The sequence below is a fragment of the Falco biarmicus genome, chromosome 9 (assembly GCF_023638135.1).
Source record: "Falco biarmicus isolate bFalBia1 chromosome 9, bFalBia1.pri, whole genome shotgun sequence".
Lineage (NCBI taxonomy): Eukaryota > Metazoa > Chordata > Aves > Falconiformes > Falconidae > Falco > Falco biarmicus.
In genome coordinates, this window is record NC_079296.1 from 25609547 (window position 1) to 25628565 (window position 19019).

Sequence of the window (19019 nt, forward strand, 5' to 3'; positions counted from 1 at the left end):
CTGTAGGATGGAGCCAGCACTGGTTGGAAAAAATTATTTTCTAATTCTGAAAAAGTCTAACCACTGACGTACAGGAATGGGGAGTGTGTATCAGGAGAAGGATCCCATTACTTGAGTCCTGTTCTTTAATTTCTTGCCTGACTTTTACTGGCCACTCTTGTAGTCAGGGACCTAGACTACAGAGGTCTGAGTCCCAACCAAATACAACATTCCTATATCGCTGCAACAAAGTGGGCTAAATCTCAACGTTGACTAAATCTTCTGTCCTTTTTTCGTGTGTTATAACTACCAGTGAAGCTGCATTCTTGAATTGTAGCAGCTAAACCCACAGATGGTGATCCTCCATCTAGAAGTGGAGGAGATGGCGTCTGTCTGTGCTTGACCTTCTGCTTGGAGACCACAAGTCTGCAGGCTGGACCACCTTAGAGGGGTTAGCTGAGGTACCCAATAGTGGGACTTTGTAGCTCTGGCCAGCCCCGCGTAGCGCTACACACCAGGACACAAAGGCAAACAGCATTTGGGGAGCTGCCATTCCTGTGTGGTGGCACAGGGAGAGAAAGACCAGTTTGTTTGGTGATGTGGATTTTGTTAGCAGCCAGTCGCGTTTGGCTGCTCAGTCTCTCCGTGGCTTCAAATGCAATTAATCAGGGCCCGAAAGGGTAATTATCAGCTCACATTCCTAATTCAGATTCCTGTGCCTGTTACTGTTTTTTCTTTAATTTAGCAATAAAGTTGGGGTTATTTTCATGTTTTTATGCTGCTGGCCCAGCGATCCTTATTAAAAATAAAAAATAGCAAAACATTAGTTTCCAGTCCACCTTTTTTTCTTCTCCCTGGGAAATGAAAAGGCTGTATTAACTGTGAAAGGGAAACTAAGGCGTGCATAGTCCTAGGGTCCTGCTGTCACCTTGGCTGAAAGCACTTTTCCTTTCATGGGGCAAGTAATTCCTTAGAGCATTAATCCCTGAAAGAGGCTTGTTATTCTGCAGTGGGTGAAGCTGTTGACATCTGACAGTGCGGTTTCCTCCTTTGATCAGACATAGGTACCTTGCTGAACCCAGGGGAAGGTGGTCCTGGAAAGCTGGGGATGATCAGCATCCTCCACCCTGAGTTCCAGGGCAGCAGTTCTACCCTCGAGCGTGCTCTCACACCCTTAACGCTGCATTTATTTGCATGTGGAGGAACCAAACCAAGAGGAATGTTTCAGGGAGATTGTCCTCAGCTGTCTTCTGGCATCATCAGGCACTGCTGGTGCCAAGTTGCATGTGAGCATAGTTTGGCTGAAGTGGTATGAGCTGGAAATGGCTGAAGAGCTCACACACTGAGGAGCCGGGTGTGAAGGAGGCTGATTATCTGATAAGTAATTATAAAATAATTTCCGTGTTCCTGTGCATCAGCTGAGCCATGGTAACTGCTGATGTGAGTGCTTTTAGTTGTGCAGTTGAGGTGGAGCAATCTGAGCAGCCTTGCTGTCCCCAAGAGGCTGAGTGACTGGACATCGGCTCATGGTGTAGGCTGGATGCGCCCATGGTTCACTGTGTCCACTGCCTGCCAAAGGAGTGGGTTAGCTGAGCATCCAGTAGCTGGGCAGGGGCAACAGGAGTGGCTTCATGGTCAAGAGTTAAAAAGGAGGTGCTGTTGTTGAGTGGCCTGGCCACAGACCTGACCCAAAGGCTGTTTTGTCAGGCAATGTGGTGTGGTGGGTTGACCTTGGCTGAACGCCAGGTGCCCACCAAGCTGCTTTTGTCACTCCCCTCCTCAGCAGGATAAAGGGGAGAAATTAAGATGGAAAAAAACTTGTGAGTCAAGATAAAGGCAATTTAATAAAGCAAAAGCAAAGGTTGTGCATGGAAGCAAAGGAAAACAAAAGATGTATTCTCTGCTTCTCATCAGCAGGTGATACCCGGACACTTTCTGGGAAGCAGGGCTTCAGTACCGTGGTAGTGGTGGCTCCGGAAGACAAACATCATAAATAACGAATGCCACTGCTTCCTCCTCCTTTCTCTTAGCTCTTATTGATGAGCAGACACCATATGGTATGGAATATCCTTTTGGTCACTTTGGGTCAGCTGTCCTGGCTCTGTCCCCTCCCAAGATCTTTCCCACCCCCAGACTGCTGGTGAGAGGCGGGGGTGATGTTGGAGGGGCAGCCTTGATGCTGTGTGAGCACTGCTCAGTAGGCGCCAAAACACTGGTGCGTTATCACCGCCTTTCTAGCTACCAATAGAAAGCACAGCACTATCAGAGCTGCCATAGGGAAAATAAACTCCATCTCATCCAGACCAAGTACATGTGGGCAGATTGTACATTCCAGCTTGGTTATTGCACTGCAAGGTCAGAGGAGGCAGGGGAAGCGGTGCAGGTCTGTCTTCAGAATCAGCGCAGGGAAGTGCAAACGTGACTGTACCAGTCAGACCCTCAGCATGTGCTGGAAGTAAAAGTGCCCTGCTCTCTTCTCCTGTTAACACACAGGAATCTGGCATCCCTGGCTTAAAGCACGTGCTCCTGAGCCTTTGAGATCAACAGTAGCTTTATCAGGGATCAGAGCAGGCAGAGGGGAAATCCCAAAAAATGTCATAATGACACAGAAAGGTAAGACATGCTAAAAAGTCGTGGAACCAGGGAGTGATGCCTGTGGCTTGAGATGGTGTCTTGCGCTGCAGATGAGCTTCCTGACTCAGAGGCTGGCCAGTTTTGGTCTGATTGTTGTTCAACAGTACTTCTGTGCCAGTTGTTGTCTACTGAAAATTCAGCTTAAAACTAGTCAGGGGTTTCACTTAGAGGACTGCAGGAGAGTACTTCCATTTGGAAAAAGAGAACAGTGCTCTGTTTTGCAAAGCACAGGGGATTTTGTTTCTGAATACTGCTCTCTGAAACCCCAGCTGGTGAGTTCCAGCCTCTGACAAGCACAGACACCTAGGTATGTTTGCCGGCAAGTTGTTTGTTTGTTTAATTTCTGTGTTAATTGGTGCCTTCCAAATACCACAACTGCTCTGAGGAGCACTGTCGGTGCCAATCTGACTGCTGAATTTTATCTCCTGTAGTGTAGGACATGTATACCTGGCAGCAGCTAACTTCGTGTCTTCCACAGGAGAGAATTTTGCCTCATTTGTGGCAGAAATTGAGGATTTGTTTATGATTAGAATAAATGTTTGAACAGAAAGATTTTCTGGCCCCAGATGCCAAGGTAGGTGTATTTTCATTCTGCATGCCATCACCAGAGGGATCTAGGGACTGGCTTTTTTGCTTTCATTAGCGTGTGCTCATTTTGTGACCTTGTGAAGCCACCTTTGCATCCCTACCCCTCAATTTCTACCTGCAATGTTCCTGTAAGAGTATATGCCACAGCACCGTGTTATTGCATGTTCTACCTCTTAGTAATAATAACTTTGATCTGCATGGTGTGAGTGCAAATATTATTTTATTCACAGCTCCAGTTCTCAACCAGCTTAAGGGTGGAGTCTCCTAAGCAGTGTTGTTGCCAGTCATACCAAAGGATGTGGCTAGGTTTTCCAGTGTAGTTTGGCATGGATGTGGTGCACATCCATCTGCCTCCACTGACCTTGCTGCAAGGTCTTCGACCCTCATGGATGTAGCTCAAAGGCTGCCTGTTGGTAAGACTGGTGCTGGCCCAGTGTCTGTGAGGTAGTGTCTTGGGCTTAGTGTCACACCAGTGTGTGCATTCGTGACAAGTCTCACAAGACCTTGTGAGACAGTACAAATGTTTTAATAGGCTTAATTTGTGGCAGCTCCTGCCTTAAAAGATTGAAGTGTGACCATATGGTCTTTCCCTGAGAGTCGATGCCACCGAGTGTCAGCAGAAAGACTTCTATTGACTTGAGCAGACCCCAGTGAGCAAGGTGGTACTTCGTGTATTTTTGGAAAGAACAGAGGAAGAGTTTAGTTAGCATAGCTACAGGGGCATGGTCTTGCCCTTCTGGAAGAGCACTTTTCATGGTTAAGGTGGCACAAAGGCATTTGAGAGGCTCTTGCCTTTCCCACTCGGGGGTCAGGAGCTGGAGTAGCTCAGATGATAGAAACGTGTTCACCACCAAGTATGTAATACAAACAGGGGCTGCTGGTTCCCAAACTTGTTGGACCAAAGTATAGCGATCCGTATCATTCCCACAATGGCTAGGGAGTGAAAGTTACTCTTGAACACAGCTCTGCAGGCTGTCTATGGACCACTAGTGATTTGGAGATTACAGGTTAGGAGGTACTGACTACCTAGGTGGAAGCAGGACACTGGCATCAGCTGGTAACAGGAAGAAAACCAAGTGTTTCAGTAATGAGAAGTAGTAGTTGACATTTCTGTGATTGGTTTGGTGTAGGGTGTAGATAGTTTGATTGTTACTTAAGCCCTGATGTTTCCGCATGTTGGATGACTTGGTCCTGGAAATTTGGAAACAGATCTTTTTGGAGGATGTTCAACAAAATGCAGGATGCAGTGGGTGTGTAAGTGTTCAGATTCTTACCTTAGGGGAGGAGTATGCATAGGCTTTGGATCTGCATAGGCTTTCCTGTTTTTCTGTGTCATTTGCTTCCAGCGTAGCCAGGACTGTGTGTAAAGAGAGGGACGCTCCTGCATCCTCTGTGTGAGGAAGCTGTGCTGTTTCCTAAGGCAGTTTTTCTCAGATGTTTTGAAAATGTGACCTTCTTTTGGCTCCTTGTTTCTGGGACTCAGAATTATCGTCAGGTTGGTTTCTCCGGGTGAGGGTGTGCCAATTGCCAGTGTTGCTGGCTGCAGGTATGAATACCATTCTCCCTCTCCCCTCGGACGAACTGACTGCTTTCAGCAATTAAAAGCAGTTGGCTGTTTGCAGGCTAATGTAGCACTTGCAACCAGTAATTAGAAAGGAGTTCACTTTCCCCCTTGGTGAAGCTGAGCCATGTATTTGGAGGAGGCACTGGTTTCACTGCAGAAATTTAAAACTTTAGTCACTGCATCAACACTCCCAACATTTTGCAACTACTCACAGACTGGGAAGTTCTATTTCGAGGGATATGGGCGCTTGTGCTCACACTGAGATCCTCTTGCGTGGGGTAGGTGCTTTACTTTGCTGTACTCTGGTGGTAAACTTGGTTTACGCAAAGTGATGGATCTCTTCAAGTTTGCTGGTACATACAGACCAATACACAGAGAGCCGCCCCACAGTAAGAAAATTGAAAGGATAATTTTGTAGCATTTTCACGTGCCCTTTCCAGACCAAACACTGCATAATTTGCCTGCACCATGATTCCTGCCTTGCTTTGGAGAGGTGGGAGTTTTGCAGCTGTGACAGCTGAGGAGGAGATTACAGGAGCAATGGGTTGTTTGGGTGGTAGCAGCAGGACACAGAGCAACATGAAGTAGCTCTTGGCTTCTGCAAAACACTGTACAAACAGTAACAGAGCTGTTAGCTTGAGATTTGCACCCCATAGTCCCCATCTGTCACTCCTGAATTTCAACATCAGTGCTCATGGCGTTTCTCCTTCTTCAGGCTGTGCCTGGTGCTTGAATTCCCGAAGTCTGTCCTAGCAAAGCTGTTCTAGAGCTCTTGTCCCTGGAGGTTAGTAGCCACCCCTACAGATGGTGAAAAGCAGCCAGGTTCCGAGTTAGGAGCTCTTCGCTGCTGGGGAATCCAGCTTCACCTCTTGCCTGTCTTTGTTTTCCCCTTGTAACTATTCACATAAGGGCATATTCTGCTTATCAGTTTTAATGGAGGAAGATTTGTCTTCCTGGTGATTTTCTTTTGTACAAGCCGTGTTATTTCCCATGCTTTATTGCTTCTCAGTGATTTTCTTTAACACGGCAACTTATGCACATTAACAACAGGATCCAAGTGCAGGACACCCTCCCCACCATCCCCCATATCTCTGGGCAATATTGTTATTGCTTGAGTTGGCTTTCCTGGCTGCCCCATCTGTCTCCATCACCATTTGTCAGCTTTCATAGTAATTCCTGCTGATTAGCAAAGGCCTTTATCAACTGAGGCTCTTTGGCAGCCAAGTTCAGGCAGCAGTTCTGACTCTGTCACGAGTTTCTACTTATTAAAAAAGTCCTTCCCCCTCCCACCGGTGGAAACACTATGAATCATTTCCCTCCCCTTTGTCAGGAGCAAATGCCATCAGTGTTAGGACCCTGGCACTGGTTTTCTGACTCCAGGAAATCATGGGTGAAACAATCCATGGAAACTGGGATCCCCATGTAAAAATAAGACATTATTTTGTAAGGAACACACCTCTCTTTTGGCCACTGTCAGATTGCCATCTGGTTGACAATCACACTTACTTCCATGAGAAACATAAAATTCTTCTGTCCCATAGTGTTGTGCTGTTGAATTACCTATTTTACATTGCAAGGTGGCAGTGGATATTTGAATGCTTCGTTTGGGAGTTACATTGTGTGACAGGTGCCTGAGAGTTTTGAGCAGGACCCTGAGGTGGATGTCACGGATAAAATGGGTTGAGGGCTATTTGTGTCATAGCTGATTGCATGTATGTGCTTCTTCAGCATATTATTTATAAAAATAATAACAGCTATGTGTACAAGTAGAAGCCTTCATAAAAATACCTGAGCAGTAAAATGGTTTTAGTTACACTGGAGGAAGCTGCTTGACCCTGTAACTGTGAGGGCTAAATTCTTTACTCTTTTTTTACCGATGCAACCCCAGTCTTAACTGCAAAAAGGGTCTGACCTCATCTCATAAGCAGACTGTCTCTGAGAAGTTGATCTGAAGTTGAACACCTTGGCAATATATATACAGACCTGGTACCTCCCAGGTTCTCGGGTAAACAGAGTAGAGAACCAACAGCACAGTAACAAGAACATGAAGAGCCGGGAACAGGAGCTCTTCCCTGCTCCTGGGGGACAGCTGACTGACAGCCTCTCCAGCTGGAGCTTCTGTAGTTGGAGGCAGCACAAGTCTCTTTTAAACATAAATCAGATGAGACATCACAGTATTTTTAATGCACTCATTAGTCTTCAGGCTGTCTGCTGCTGAATATTTATCATATGGCTTGCTTCACTTACTGCCCTCTGAAGTGTGGTGACGGCGCTTGAAGTAGAAGATTAAACGTGGATATGCATTTGTCCATCGTCCCTCTGACAGTGGGTTTGGGCTCTTCCTAACCTCTGACGGATGGGCTTTGCGTGAAACACCTTGGTGTCCTTAGACCAGTCCATCACCCAAATGTCCCTTGAAAGGAGACTCAAGCTCAGCAATCGGAGAGTAAAAGCAAGAGGTGGATCTGTTCTGTGGTGGATTTGGAAAGGAGCTAACCAGGAATTTCCCTGCCTCCCTGTTGCCCTGCCGCAGCTCCCACTCACTGCCTGGCCCCAAAGAGCAGCAAAGCTGGCAGCTTGGGGCTGAGCCGCTGGCACAGTGGTGGGAAGATGACAAAAACATCTCAAGGTCTCGAGGCCTAGATATGCAGCACCTCTCCTTAGCAGTGAAAGGTGTGATTAGGAGCTTTGGTTTAGAGGCCGTCTTAGAGCTTACGAATCACCAGTCTAAGGCCATAGCTGCTGTGACAGCTGACATCTGCTGTGATCGTAGGGGCATATGTCCCCCTCCCTTGAAGAGGATAGACTGGATTGTCCTGCTAGGCATCCCCTCAGGGATTTCTTGTGCCTCTCTGCCCGGTGCTGTCCTGCCTTCAGACTGTGCTTCACAGTGTCACCAAGCCCACCAGGAGCTGGGCTTCTTCCCGGCACAAACCACACCACTGACCATTAAAAAACATTAGGCTGTGGACCCTTCTGGTGTGTTCAGCAGAGACCTGTAGGCTAATGGAGGGACAAGAGTGTTGGGATGCTTTTAAACCTGTTTGTTCTCGGAGTCCGTGGTGCTTGTTAAAACCTATGCTACTGTAAAGTATGAAGTTACACAGGAACAAGGTGATATTTACAGGATACCTTTAAGCTTGCAGAATCAGCAGCTGCCAGATGGACAGTCTCCTGCATAGCTTTATTCTTCCCACTTTGTGCACCCACTGTATATACAGGAGGAAACTGAGGTCCTGTGAGAGAAGAGGTGTGTGGTCGTGGAATTAAAGACTACATCTATATGTATACAGAGAGATGAAGGGATGACTTAAGATGTCCCCTACAATGCTAAACCTGATACTTTGCCTCTTATCCACATTAATTTCCTAGGAATAATATTTTCTTTAAAGCAAAAAGGATAAAAATAAATATTGTTATCCTGCATTAGCAGCAGGGCTGGAGCCCTGTGTCTTTCCCACGTCTCTCTTTCCCAGTGCTGCAGTCCTTGGAGCCCTTCCTAACATGTGCCAGATCTCCCCTGGCCTGGTCCGAGCCTGGTGCATCGGTGAATGAAATGTTTGAATGAGGCAGCTCCATCCCACGTAGCCTATAGCTACCCATTCGAGTCTGAGACAGACTTCCCGTTCACTTCCTAGCTGGGCTGCAGCTTGGTTAAAAGCCGCTCGTTTTCCTGTAAAATGGGTATAGTGCCTGCGGAGGCTTTAAAGAGCTGCAGTAAAATGCAGGAGAGAGGAAGCAGCCCACTGTATGTACTTGCGTAGAAGTAGGTCCCTTCCTTAGGGATGTGGAAACTACCCAGAGGAAAAGCCACACGGCACACAAACCGCTACTCCACCCTCACGAGGAAATTGCCTGGGCTGTTCTGCATTTACCAGCCACCCTGGGACTTCCCTGCTTCACATCAGTAGTGGGTGAAATGCTCCTTGCCACTGCCTTCCTAAGGGCTCTTCGCTGGTGCTGACGTGCCCCAATGGCTCGGCTGTCTGCCTGCTCTTTGGTTTTTTATGGCCACCCCAAGTACCTACCTCATTTGCAGAGCTTTCCATTAACAGGATCTGTGTCCAGTGCACCCGCTTGGAGAGTGTAAAGGGTGTACAGCGTGGCTGTCCTGGGTTACCTTCCTTCCCAGCCCCACGGGACCTCCCCTGCTTTCGGAGGAAGGCTAGTAGAAATGGGGGAAGGCGAAAGCAGTAGTAACTCCTACTGGATCTGCAGTGGTTTCTGCTGGCTGGTCATGATGGCCTTGGCTGAGCCTCTTTCAGCACAGTCTGTCTTCCCAGAAAAGGGGAGAAGCTGGGCATTTGGGAAGTTACCCCTCCTTAGAGTTGCTCCAGTACCCCTGGCAATGAGACTTCTCTGCCTGAAGACCTTCAGGATTTTTGAGGGGGTTCCTCCTTGCTGCCCACCAGAACTGGATGTGCTCACAGTGTGTCCTTGGTTTTCTTCCTGCTTTTTTCTTTGTTGTCTGCTACTCCATGGGGCTCTAAACTACTCAGCCTTTTCCAGATCTCAGTTTTGAATGCCATACTGGGCTAAGCAGCTACAGATCTTCCACACAGCCCTTATCAAGCCTTTTCCAGCTTTCAGTAGCAGAAAAGCAATCTTCCTTTTTCTGAAGGGATAAAAATGAAAGCACCTTCTGGGCTTTGCTTCATCCTAATGCCCCAGTTATCCTGATATTTTCCCCTTCCATTTAAGGACTGAATTAAGACTCATCATGTCCTGGGGTCTCTTTTGTACTCTGAGTTTAATATAGCATTCTTTATTATTATTTTTAGGAAAGCTGAATTGCATTTACGGGAGATCTTTAATGTGTCAAAGTCTTTGGTTCCTTTATGTTTTTATATGGTCACTGGTTTGACTTTCAACTCACAGTTTAAACAGAAAACAGGAAAGCCAGAAAGTGAGAATGTTTCCAAAACATTGCTTTCTCTTTGCAGTATATTTGTAAAAGTTACAAAGAAGGACCAAGATCTCCCACACCAGCATTTCTGGAGTACTGAGAAAGGAACTAGTTTTTTCTCTACAGCTACCACCACACTCCTTCCCCCGCGAAAAAGCGGCTTACTGCAGTGATGCAGTACAAGTACAGTGTGGTCCTGGAGGCTGTCAGAAATAATAAGAAATGTTTTGGAAGTGGAGGTAGTTCTCCCCATTTGCCAGACAGAGAAGTGGGAAAGCAGTGATGCTTTGCCGTGCCCGAAGAGGGTTGGTGCAGGCAGGCGGGAGTGCCATTTCCCTTCTCCAGAAGCTTCTGACTAAATTGCTGAAGCTCAGGTGAACATTTCAGACACCTATTGAAGATTTTCCCTGTGCTCGGTGACCATGTGGCAGCACATCCTACAGGGATGGCTCAGCACCAGCTTTGCAAAGAGATAACCACAGGGAACCCAGAGAGGTAAATTTATGGCACTAGGAAATGCTGTTACCTCACAGGACAAACTGTTCTGCTGCCAGAATTGGGGATGGAGATAAACCACTTTCTCCTGCCTGAAACAAAAGGCTTTAACACCTTCCAGATTAGCAGCTACGGAGGAAAAGGCAACCAAAAGGGGCAGAGTCTGGGAGGGTTTAGATCCTCTGCTACTGGGCTGTTAAAGGCTGTCATTTCATTAACCTCTCAGCTTGTGTAATCATGACAAAATCAAAGCCACACATCCAGATTTTTCATCTGATTTCATTTCCTAGTCCATTTTCTTATCCCATGGATGAGTATCTTATTTGCCTGTTGGCAGAGGAATTTTGGAGCAGGGAGTGGTATATATGCCAGTGGGTTTTTTACGTAGACATTTCATGGACTAAATAATGCTGGCAGATACTGTTTTCTTCCACCACAAGCAGAACGTGTAATTTATTCTTGTCTCATTACATTAAAAGAAATACAGCACAAAAGAAATAGGGAAGAAAATGACCAAAAAAGGATATGAAGATATAATCCCTTCTAGCCAAAAAAAATACCAATTCTATGACATCCTTGTGTGTGGGGAAACTCAGCTCCTAGATTATTTTGATAAACTTTGTTACAATCAGTTTCACACAAAACCCAGCCGTTTATTTAATCTTAACTGCCTGCAGAAATGTCATCCAGTAGGGACACTGAGGAGGTTATTTTTTTTTTACCTTCAAAAAAAAGAGAGTTTGTTTATTTTTCTTCTATTATTTGGTTTCCCTCTGTAGATTTATAAGGGCTCTGTCACCAACAGCATTGTATTTGCTTGTGAGCTGGCTGTGCGGTTTGTCTGCCTGCAAGGGCAGGAGCACTTGCAGTGGGGGGCAGCTGAGTAGGCAGGCGTGGGGCAGAGCTGGGGTCCACAACCCACCTCAGTGATGCTCCCGGTGCTGCCTGCATGGATGTGTCAAAGTGGCCCCAAAGTCGAAGGGAGTCATAACACAGTGTCAGTCCCTTCTAGGATAATGCCATCACTAAAAGGGAACCAAAACTATGTGTTATCTACAGGATGAAATCAGAGAAAACTGCCTCTGCCCCATGAGCCTTTCATGGCTCACAGAAGCAGGACTTCGGCAGCAGTGGCTGAGGGTTCACACCTGCTGCTGTGCCGGTGGTCGTTGTTGGCCATGCACTGCGTCTCCTGTGCAAACTTAGGACCAGCAGCATCCAGCTGCAGGAGGTGCCATGCACGCTCCTGTAATAGATACTGTCCTGCATCCCTCCGCTGCCTGCCCTGCAGCATCTTTCTGTGCAGTTTGCTCCGAGGGCAGCTGCTGATCTGCTCAAACCTCCTCTGAGTGTGCTGTCCTGTCTGTCTCGTAGCAATGGGGGGCTGCAGTCACACAAGGCTGCTGCTGTGAGAACCTCTCCAGTACCGGGGCTCCCACCAGCACTGCCACCAGCCATGGTTGGAGCCAGGGATGGCTGCTGATCTTTCTGCTGGGTGCTGTTGCACTGTCCCTCATGGCAGGTGATGCCCCTAACCCTCCTCTTTCATCTGTTCCCTCCTCAGGCAAGATCCTGTTCCGGAGGAGCCATGTCCGAGACGTAGCTGTGAAGAGGCTGAAGCCCATCGATGAGTACTGCAGGGTAAGACCTCTGGGGGGGCGCCTGGCAGCCCTGCGACGGGGGGGCTCACAGCCACTGCCAGCACTGGGCTTCCCCTGATGGATACTAGTAAAAGCTTTATCTGTGTTGTCTCTGTTATAAAGAAGGATGGTCCTTCCCAAACACCACCAAGGCTAACAGGACAGGTGAAAAGAGGCTGCTCTTTGCTCCCAGGCTCCTCGCAGCATTTTCCCCTGCAGACTGTGCACTGGGTCGGTGCCTCACGTACTCAGTAAAGGCTGTAAGACTCAGCTGCCCTAAATGTGGATTTTATTTCTGCATTGCCCTTGATGAATGCAGGAGTTGAGCCTGCAGAGGCACAACTAAGATGGCGTTTTCTTCCGTTCCCTGCCTGTCTGTCCCCCAGTGCCACATGAGGGACAGTGCCGGATGGCACAGCACGGGGGGTGGACTGGTGGCTTCCAGGAGTGCTTCTCCTGATGAGTGAAAGCCTGGAAATTTATTGCAGGACAGAAATGCATGACTCTGTTGAGAAGAAAGTTAAGTCACCTAATCTTTCCTTTCTAGCTTAGAGTTTATGATTTGATGATAATTAATCCTCTGACAGTAAATTAAAAGTCATTTCTAAGCAAGGCGGATACCCAGTTTATGTAGAGGTATAGAGCACGTCAGCACATAATTTAAACCCCAGACTTCCTTTCTTATTTCCCGTGGCGTTTTCTTTCCGTTTTTAGAAAGCCAGAGGAGCAGGTGGAGGGGAAAAAATACATTCCCAAGAACTTCTCCAGTCAGACATTTGCTCATCCAAAATTGGGAGCAGATCGCCAAAGTGCCTCAGGCGTGCTGGGGGGTGCAGTGAAACCCATGCCATCTGCACCCCCTGGGCAAGGAAGCTGTGATTAAAGTCTTATCTCATGAGATCAGGCTTTCTTGTGCGACAATTAATACACTGTCTTCCTGCCGGCAGCCAAACAGCTCCCTTTAAAATACGTAGGGTCCCACTGCGTCCCCAGCCGCCCTCCTTAGACAGGAACTGCCGGCAACGGGAGCGGTGAGGGCTGGTGTCAGGGTTCACCCAGCAGATGCGCGGTGGAGAAAGCAGTGACTTATGCCAAGGGGCAGCTGCCTCTCTGGGACCCCATTGTCTGCACCCCAGACAGACCTGACCTGACCCCCCAGGCCCCCCGGGCGGGCGAGGGATGTGTTGTGGCGTCATGTTCGTTGACACGGCGGCACTGTCCCTGCCACCCTCCTCCTCGCTTCCTTTGTTCTGTCCTGGGGAAGTCTGGCTTAGTCCATAGAATCACAGTATCACAGAATGCTTTCGCTCTGGTTCAGATGATATGGGGGCAGATCTGCTGCTGCTGCCCAGCTCAGAGACATGGCCGGATGCTTCCTCAAAGCCAAGCTGTTTATTTAACCTATTTTTTGATAGGTGCTGCTTTTATAAGCATAGATCCAGCCATGCTGGGTTAGCCCAGTTTCCCCCAGCCTAGTGTTTCTCGTCCCCAGCAGCAGCCACAGTGGTGCCCAGCACCGAGTATGACAGACCTGTAGTGACTTCTTCAGAACACTATCCCAGCTTCCAGTGGTCTCTGACTCCCAAGTTTCTTGTGCCTGATGCAATGTCTCTTTATTGCATTTGCAGTTTACTGTAATTTGTATTTAATTTGCCTCTGTACTTCACTGTAGAAGATGTTTAAATCTGGATGGCATTGGAGAGCGAGGCTGCTAGGCATTGAAAAGCTTGAGCAGGCATTACATCTCATGTCTCTGAGTGCTTCAAGAGGGCTACGTCCTCCACAGTGTCTTTCTGCTTGGAGTGTCTTTAAGAAGGCCCTGGCTAACTCGTCCATCCCCCTGGGATGTATCTTGTTGGAGCATTTATAACCCTGGTTGTGCCTGAATAGTCTGGGCTGCAGGTAGGTGGGTGCTTTTGCCAGTGCTGGGAAGTAAAGCAATGCCAATTTTTTTTTTTTCCATTGCCTGCATTTGACCCATGCCTGGATATTAGTTTTTGTCTAGTGTGGATGGTAGGGAAGTCCCACTCTTCAGAAACAGTGTAAAGTAGCTATCATGTCCTGCCTGTCATCAGATTCAGTTATGGGCTGTTTTCTTCTCCTTCTGCTACAGCTTCTTCCTAATTACAGAGTGAATGAAGATGGTAGTTGGTCACACCCTCACCTGGCACAGGACATACTCAGTCATTCTTAAATGCCAGGGCATACAGTGAGCAACCTGTGTAAATAAAGAGAGGGACCAGAGAGTGGCAACTCATACCTCTCCCAGCCATTCTAAGTCTGCACATTTTCAAAGTTTTTCTTTTGAACATTTATGGCTCATCCAATTTGCATTTATTCAGAAAATGACTGTCCTATGTTATTGCTGTTCCAAACCTTGTCCAGGATATGAAAGTCCACAGGACTGAAAATAATGATGAAAATGAGACACTGAACTTCAAAGGCACAAAGAATTTAGAGAAACAGCTTGTAGAAGGAAAGCTTCTTCATCCAGTGAAATCAGCAGTAGTTCTGTTCCTGACCTTCAGCAGGGACAGGATTTCATTTCTGGTGCTTAGCAGAGGCTTAAAATTCAGGAATGCCTTCTTGCCACCTCCACCACTTACAAGGATTTTGGGAACATGACCTTCATAACCCTACTGTAATCTTCTCATCCCAATATGAAGTTAACCAGAAATGACCGAAAGCTGTGAATTGGAAACAGAAAATTAGGTGGTGAGTCTGAACCAGAGTAGCCCCGCTTTGCCAGCTTAAACCAGGCACAGAGTCTCTCCCCATTCAGCTGTAACTACAGCGGGAACCCGAGTGACTCACTTAGCTCTGATGCTAACTTCTAGAAAGCTGGAATGAAATGCAATGAACCCCTGCTTCGTGTAAAAAGGGAAAAGATGGCAGGTTGGTGTTTTTTGCTAGTAAAATAATAATACACACTACTGTTTCATACTCTGTAGCAGCTACCGGTGCATGTGTGTGACTTCAGAGCAGGATTATGCCTGCCTGTTTGGAAGTGTTAGCTGTTTCTGCATTTCTTCCCTTGCCCAATGGATGTTTTGACTCTTTAGAGAATTATATAGAGCTGTAGAGCAAGAGCATAATTTTGGAAAATTCAGTCCTGTTTCCATAAAAGAAGAGTGCAAAGCTTACATCCCGTGCTAGTCCTAAAATGCGTAGGCAGACAACATGCTTAATTTTGAAAAATTTAGAGAATTATGCTGGAATTATGTGGGTGAAGTTGATGGAGAAAATCTGACATGGGATAATGAAATGAATAAATGAGACAACAGACCTTTTTGTCCACTGGGATTTGTGAGGAAGCAGAGGAGGGAGGCAGGTTCGGATGTAAAGTTTGTGGTAATTTTTTTGCCAGAAGAGGGTTCTGCATCCATTTTGCCTGCCCTGGAATGACAAAGCACAGATGGGCCCTGGCAAATGAGTGGTGCAAACGTTCGGCCATTTGTTCTTTTGTTTTTGCAGACTGTCTCTGACAGAGCGTGGTGATTTGCATGGCTGAGAAGCAGGTCTGACTTCTGCTGTTTGGTTGTGTTGTGGCTTCTGCACCAGTGGGCACAGGAAGGCAGAGGCCATCTGAGAGTTTGTGGGGATGCTTGGCAGTAAGGGGAGGTCTGCAAAACGTTCTGTATCAGGGCATGAGCCCTCTGGACCCTACAGCATGGGCCTCCCAACCCCTCACACCTGGGTGGTTCTTCATTGCATTGTCCCAGCTTAGAAATATGCCATCACAGAGGTAACCAGGCCAGTGGTTTTGCTAAGGCCATAAGAAACTTTGAAGTTTCAATGAAAAAAAGAGGAGTGGGACATTCAGAGGAAGATTTCCAGGACTTGTCTCATTTGTAAACATGAAAGTGCAAGGTCTGAATGTCCTTACTGGTAACCTGAGTTACCAAACAAGCTGTGTTTTGCCAGTAAATATGTGCTGCCCACTGGAATTGGTATCTCTGGATGATTTCCCTCTTAACTCCCGGCTTGGAATTAGTTTAGTGTGATTTAAGGTCTTCTGGGCTCATTGGACCTGGTTTTCTTAATTTGTTTGGGAGCTTTTGCCAATGTGAAAGAAAGAGCAACTTCATAGCCTGCCCTTGCCAGGGGCTTTTTACTTATTAAGCTTTTGATCTCCCAAACACACCTCTGGTGTGTGCTTGTCCAGTGTGTACCATCCTGTCTTCAAGAAAGACCTCTCCTGTCAGTGGTTCACAAAACCACTGCTGGCTCCTTACACAGCCCTCTGGGAAGGCTCGGGCCAGCAGTCGCAGACTGGCATCTTTGTGTTGGTCATAATCAAGGGAAGCATCTTTGTGCAGGGAAGCTCTTAAGATGTGAAGTCCAATTGTCATAAAGACTTACCTGGATTTGTCACATGCCTTTATGCTGTCCCAGCTGGAGGTGGCTCTATAAGTAGAAGCTTATGGGCTTTTCTATAGTGAGGCTTGGGTGCCCAAATGAAGGTTAGATGAGAAAGTCACATCAGTGCCAGGGAACGTTGGTCATTCTTTAGTAACGTTCACAGTTTGAGAGACCATACTTCAAAAACATGATGATCTCCCTCTTGGTCTCTTCAGTTCAAGGTTTAATCCTTGAACCTGTCAAGACAGATGCACATCCATTTCTCTCTCTATCCATTGTACAACTAAATTAGTGTTGACTGAACATGGAATTAATAGTCCTGGTCAAGAATGAAAGAGTTTTAAGTGAAAAACTTTCAAACTTTATCTGTCTTTTTTTTTAATCTACATTTCAGAATCCTGATGCATTTAGACCAGCTGCTGTAAAAAGAGTTAAGTATTTGCAACACGCCTCTCAGCATCTGGAGTAGAGCCTCACTTTCCATTGCCTTATGGCCCTTCCATGCCAGAAGCCCTTCTATGTCCCACTTACTTCCAAAACTCTGCACCCTCTTTCCTCCTTCTGTCAGCCTTCTACTTATTCCGACATCTCTCCACTTCTTCTCCTGAGGCACCAGCGTGCACTCTTTGTCCTCCCCTCTGACGGTTAGTGTTTGCCATCCAGCCTCCACACTGCAGTGTTTTTTGAGTTCAAGCTTGGCGTTACTTGCTCTCAGCAAAGCAGAAAGTGTTTTCACGTAGGTGAAACAACTAACTTTTCTGTTCTGAGAAATGAACTATTTTAATTGCACCTTCCCTCTTGCTGGACTCATGACCATTCCCAAACATCTGGCGGCAATGATTAACATTAATGAAAGAGATAAACAATTAAGAACAGGATGCTAAATAGGAAAAGTCAGGGAGTCCTAATGATGCAGTACTGTCAGCTGGCTCTGTGTATTTGCATGCAGAGCTGGGATTAACCCCACTGAACATTAGGGATCTAAAAGCTATGTGCACCTGAAGTGCCTCAACAGGCTGTGGGGAGAAACAGTGATTCATTCCATCCAGAGCTAGACATCCGTGGTGGGGCAGACAGAGCACCCCTGAAGGTGCTGGTCTTTCTCTAGCGATTATACAACTTGATAGACAAGCATGACCAGTCTCCCATTTTAGACGCATGAAGTTCAGTGGGGTGAATATCATTTTGTGAGTATATACACACATGCCTACACACACTGTGTATCTCTACATATACATGTCTCTGCGTCTGTTTTTTATAAATCTGTCTGCATAAATGCCACACACGCACTCAGTGCTTCGTTACAAGTACCTGCGTGGTTTTATACCCGTGTACATGTTTTCATGAAGCCTTTGAGCTGTAATGTAGCCCCATGGAGTTGTTTCCAGTTCATGTAACCTTAAGCAATGAACCCCTGCCTGTGCTTGGTGCTCTGTTTGCTTCGAGTGCCGCGTGCGGCGTGCAGCAGCCTGCCTGCGGATAAGCTGGCACTGTGTGAGTAGCTGGCCGTCCCCCACACCGAGGGCTGCTTGCTCACACCCTGCCTGACGTTACAGCTTTTCAGTAGCCTTCGGAATCATCCACTCTACAAGACTGTCTGAAACCTGTAACACAGAGAGACAGACATCATTACAGGCTGAAATAACACATAAAAGCCTATCTCCTGAGGAGCGTGTGAGGTCAGAGCAGCGCACGTCTGCCTTTGCATGCCGAGCAAGGAAACATGCTCTTACTGATAATATTTGATGGTTGTGCAAGGCTGAATTCTGCTCACTGGCCCTTATTATCTTTCACCTTTCCTGTGCAAATTCCTTGCTGTTTCTGGATGCTTGCTGATTTTAGCTGTGTGCATTTACCTCTGGTTTCCACATTCCAGTATGAATATCACTTCCCTGTCCTTTCCATCCTTTTACCATCTGGTTTTCCTCTTTTTCTTTACCTTTCTTTCCTTGACCCTGCAGTCTTTCAGGCTGTTGCAGCTCTGCCCTGGAACCGTCTTGCTGGAAATGCCAGAAACTTGCATTTTTCCCCTTGCAGAGTGACAGCAGTGTCCCTCATCTCCTCAATGCACTTTTTGTTCGCTCGCTGGAATCATGTTGGACTTGGCTTGCTCCTGGGTGGATGTTGTGTGTTTGCTGAAGAGACATTTGTTTCTCAAACCAGTATTTCTGGTCCCTGCCACTGTCCAAAATCAATAGACTAACTCCGTGTGGTTTTACACCCTCGTTTGCTCTTCCTAACCCTTTCTTAGTGTTTCTTACTGCTTCTTAGGGTTTTGTTCCTTAACAAAAACAAGTAAAAATTGACTGGCTGCAGACTTCACACCCGAGTTCCCCCAAAAACATGCATCGGCAAGTTACCACCGGGTGGATTTCATTCCACCTCTGTGCACAGGGCTGAAAATTGCCGTACTCTGGGAGGTGATTCAGAAGCAGGAGAGCCAGTCCTGCCCCAGGGTGGGAAGGTGGATGCCTGGGTGTGGAAATGGCTTTGGCTGATTTTTATCTGCTGCCTGCAAAAGCCTGGAGTCCTGGAGGTGCTTTTCAGTTATCCTCCTTCAACCTGGCAGGACCACGGTGCTCCTGGAGATTTCCAGGCAGCAGACCGCTGCTTCAGGGGGTTTCAGGTTTCCTAAAGCTTCCCTTGATTTAGAAACACAAATCTCCATAGCAGCTTGTTAGGATTTGTGTTCCTCCATCACTGAAAATCCACTCTGTGCTCCAGCTGAGCATTGACAGCTGTGGCCTGGTTTTGGGCAGGGTGAACGCCTGCGACCTCTAGGGAAGTGGTGATTCTTTGAGAAAGCATCTTATGTCCAGGACCCCCCACGATAGCTATGAGTTGGGTATTT

The 19019-nt window shown here is 47.0% G+C and overlaps 1 protein-coding gene across 2 annotated transcripts in view; it reads left to right on the plus strand.

The window, feature by feature from the left end:
- Positions 1 to 19019, plus strand: part of SH3PXD2A (SH3 and PX domains 2A) — a 272044-nt gene that overhangs the window by 99849 nt on the left and 153176 nt on the right. For both annotated transcript variants that reach the window (XM_056351801.1, XM_056351800.1), the window contains exon 4: positions 11731 to 11807. In XM_056351801.1, the coding sequence (XP_056207776.1) occupies positions 11731 to 11807 (77 nt within the window). The remainder of the gene's footprint in view (positions 1 to 11730; positions 11808 to 19019) is intronic.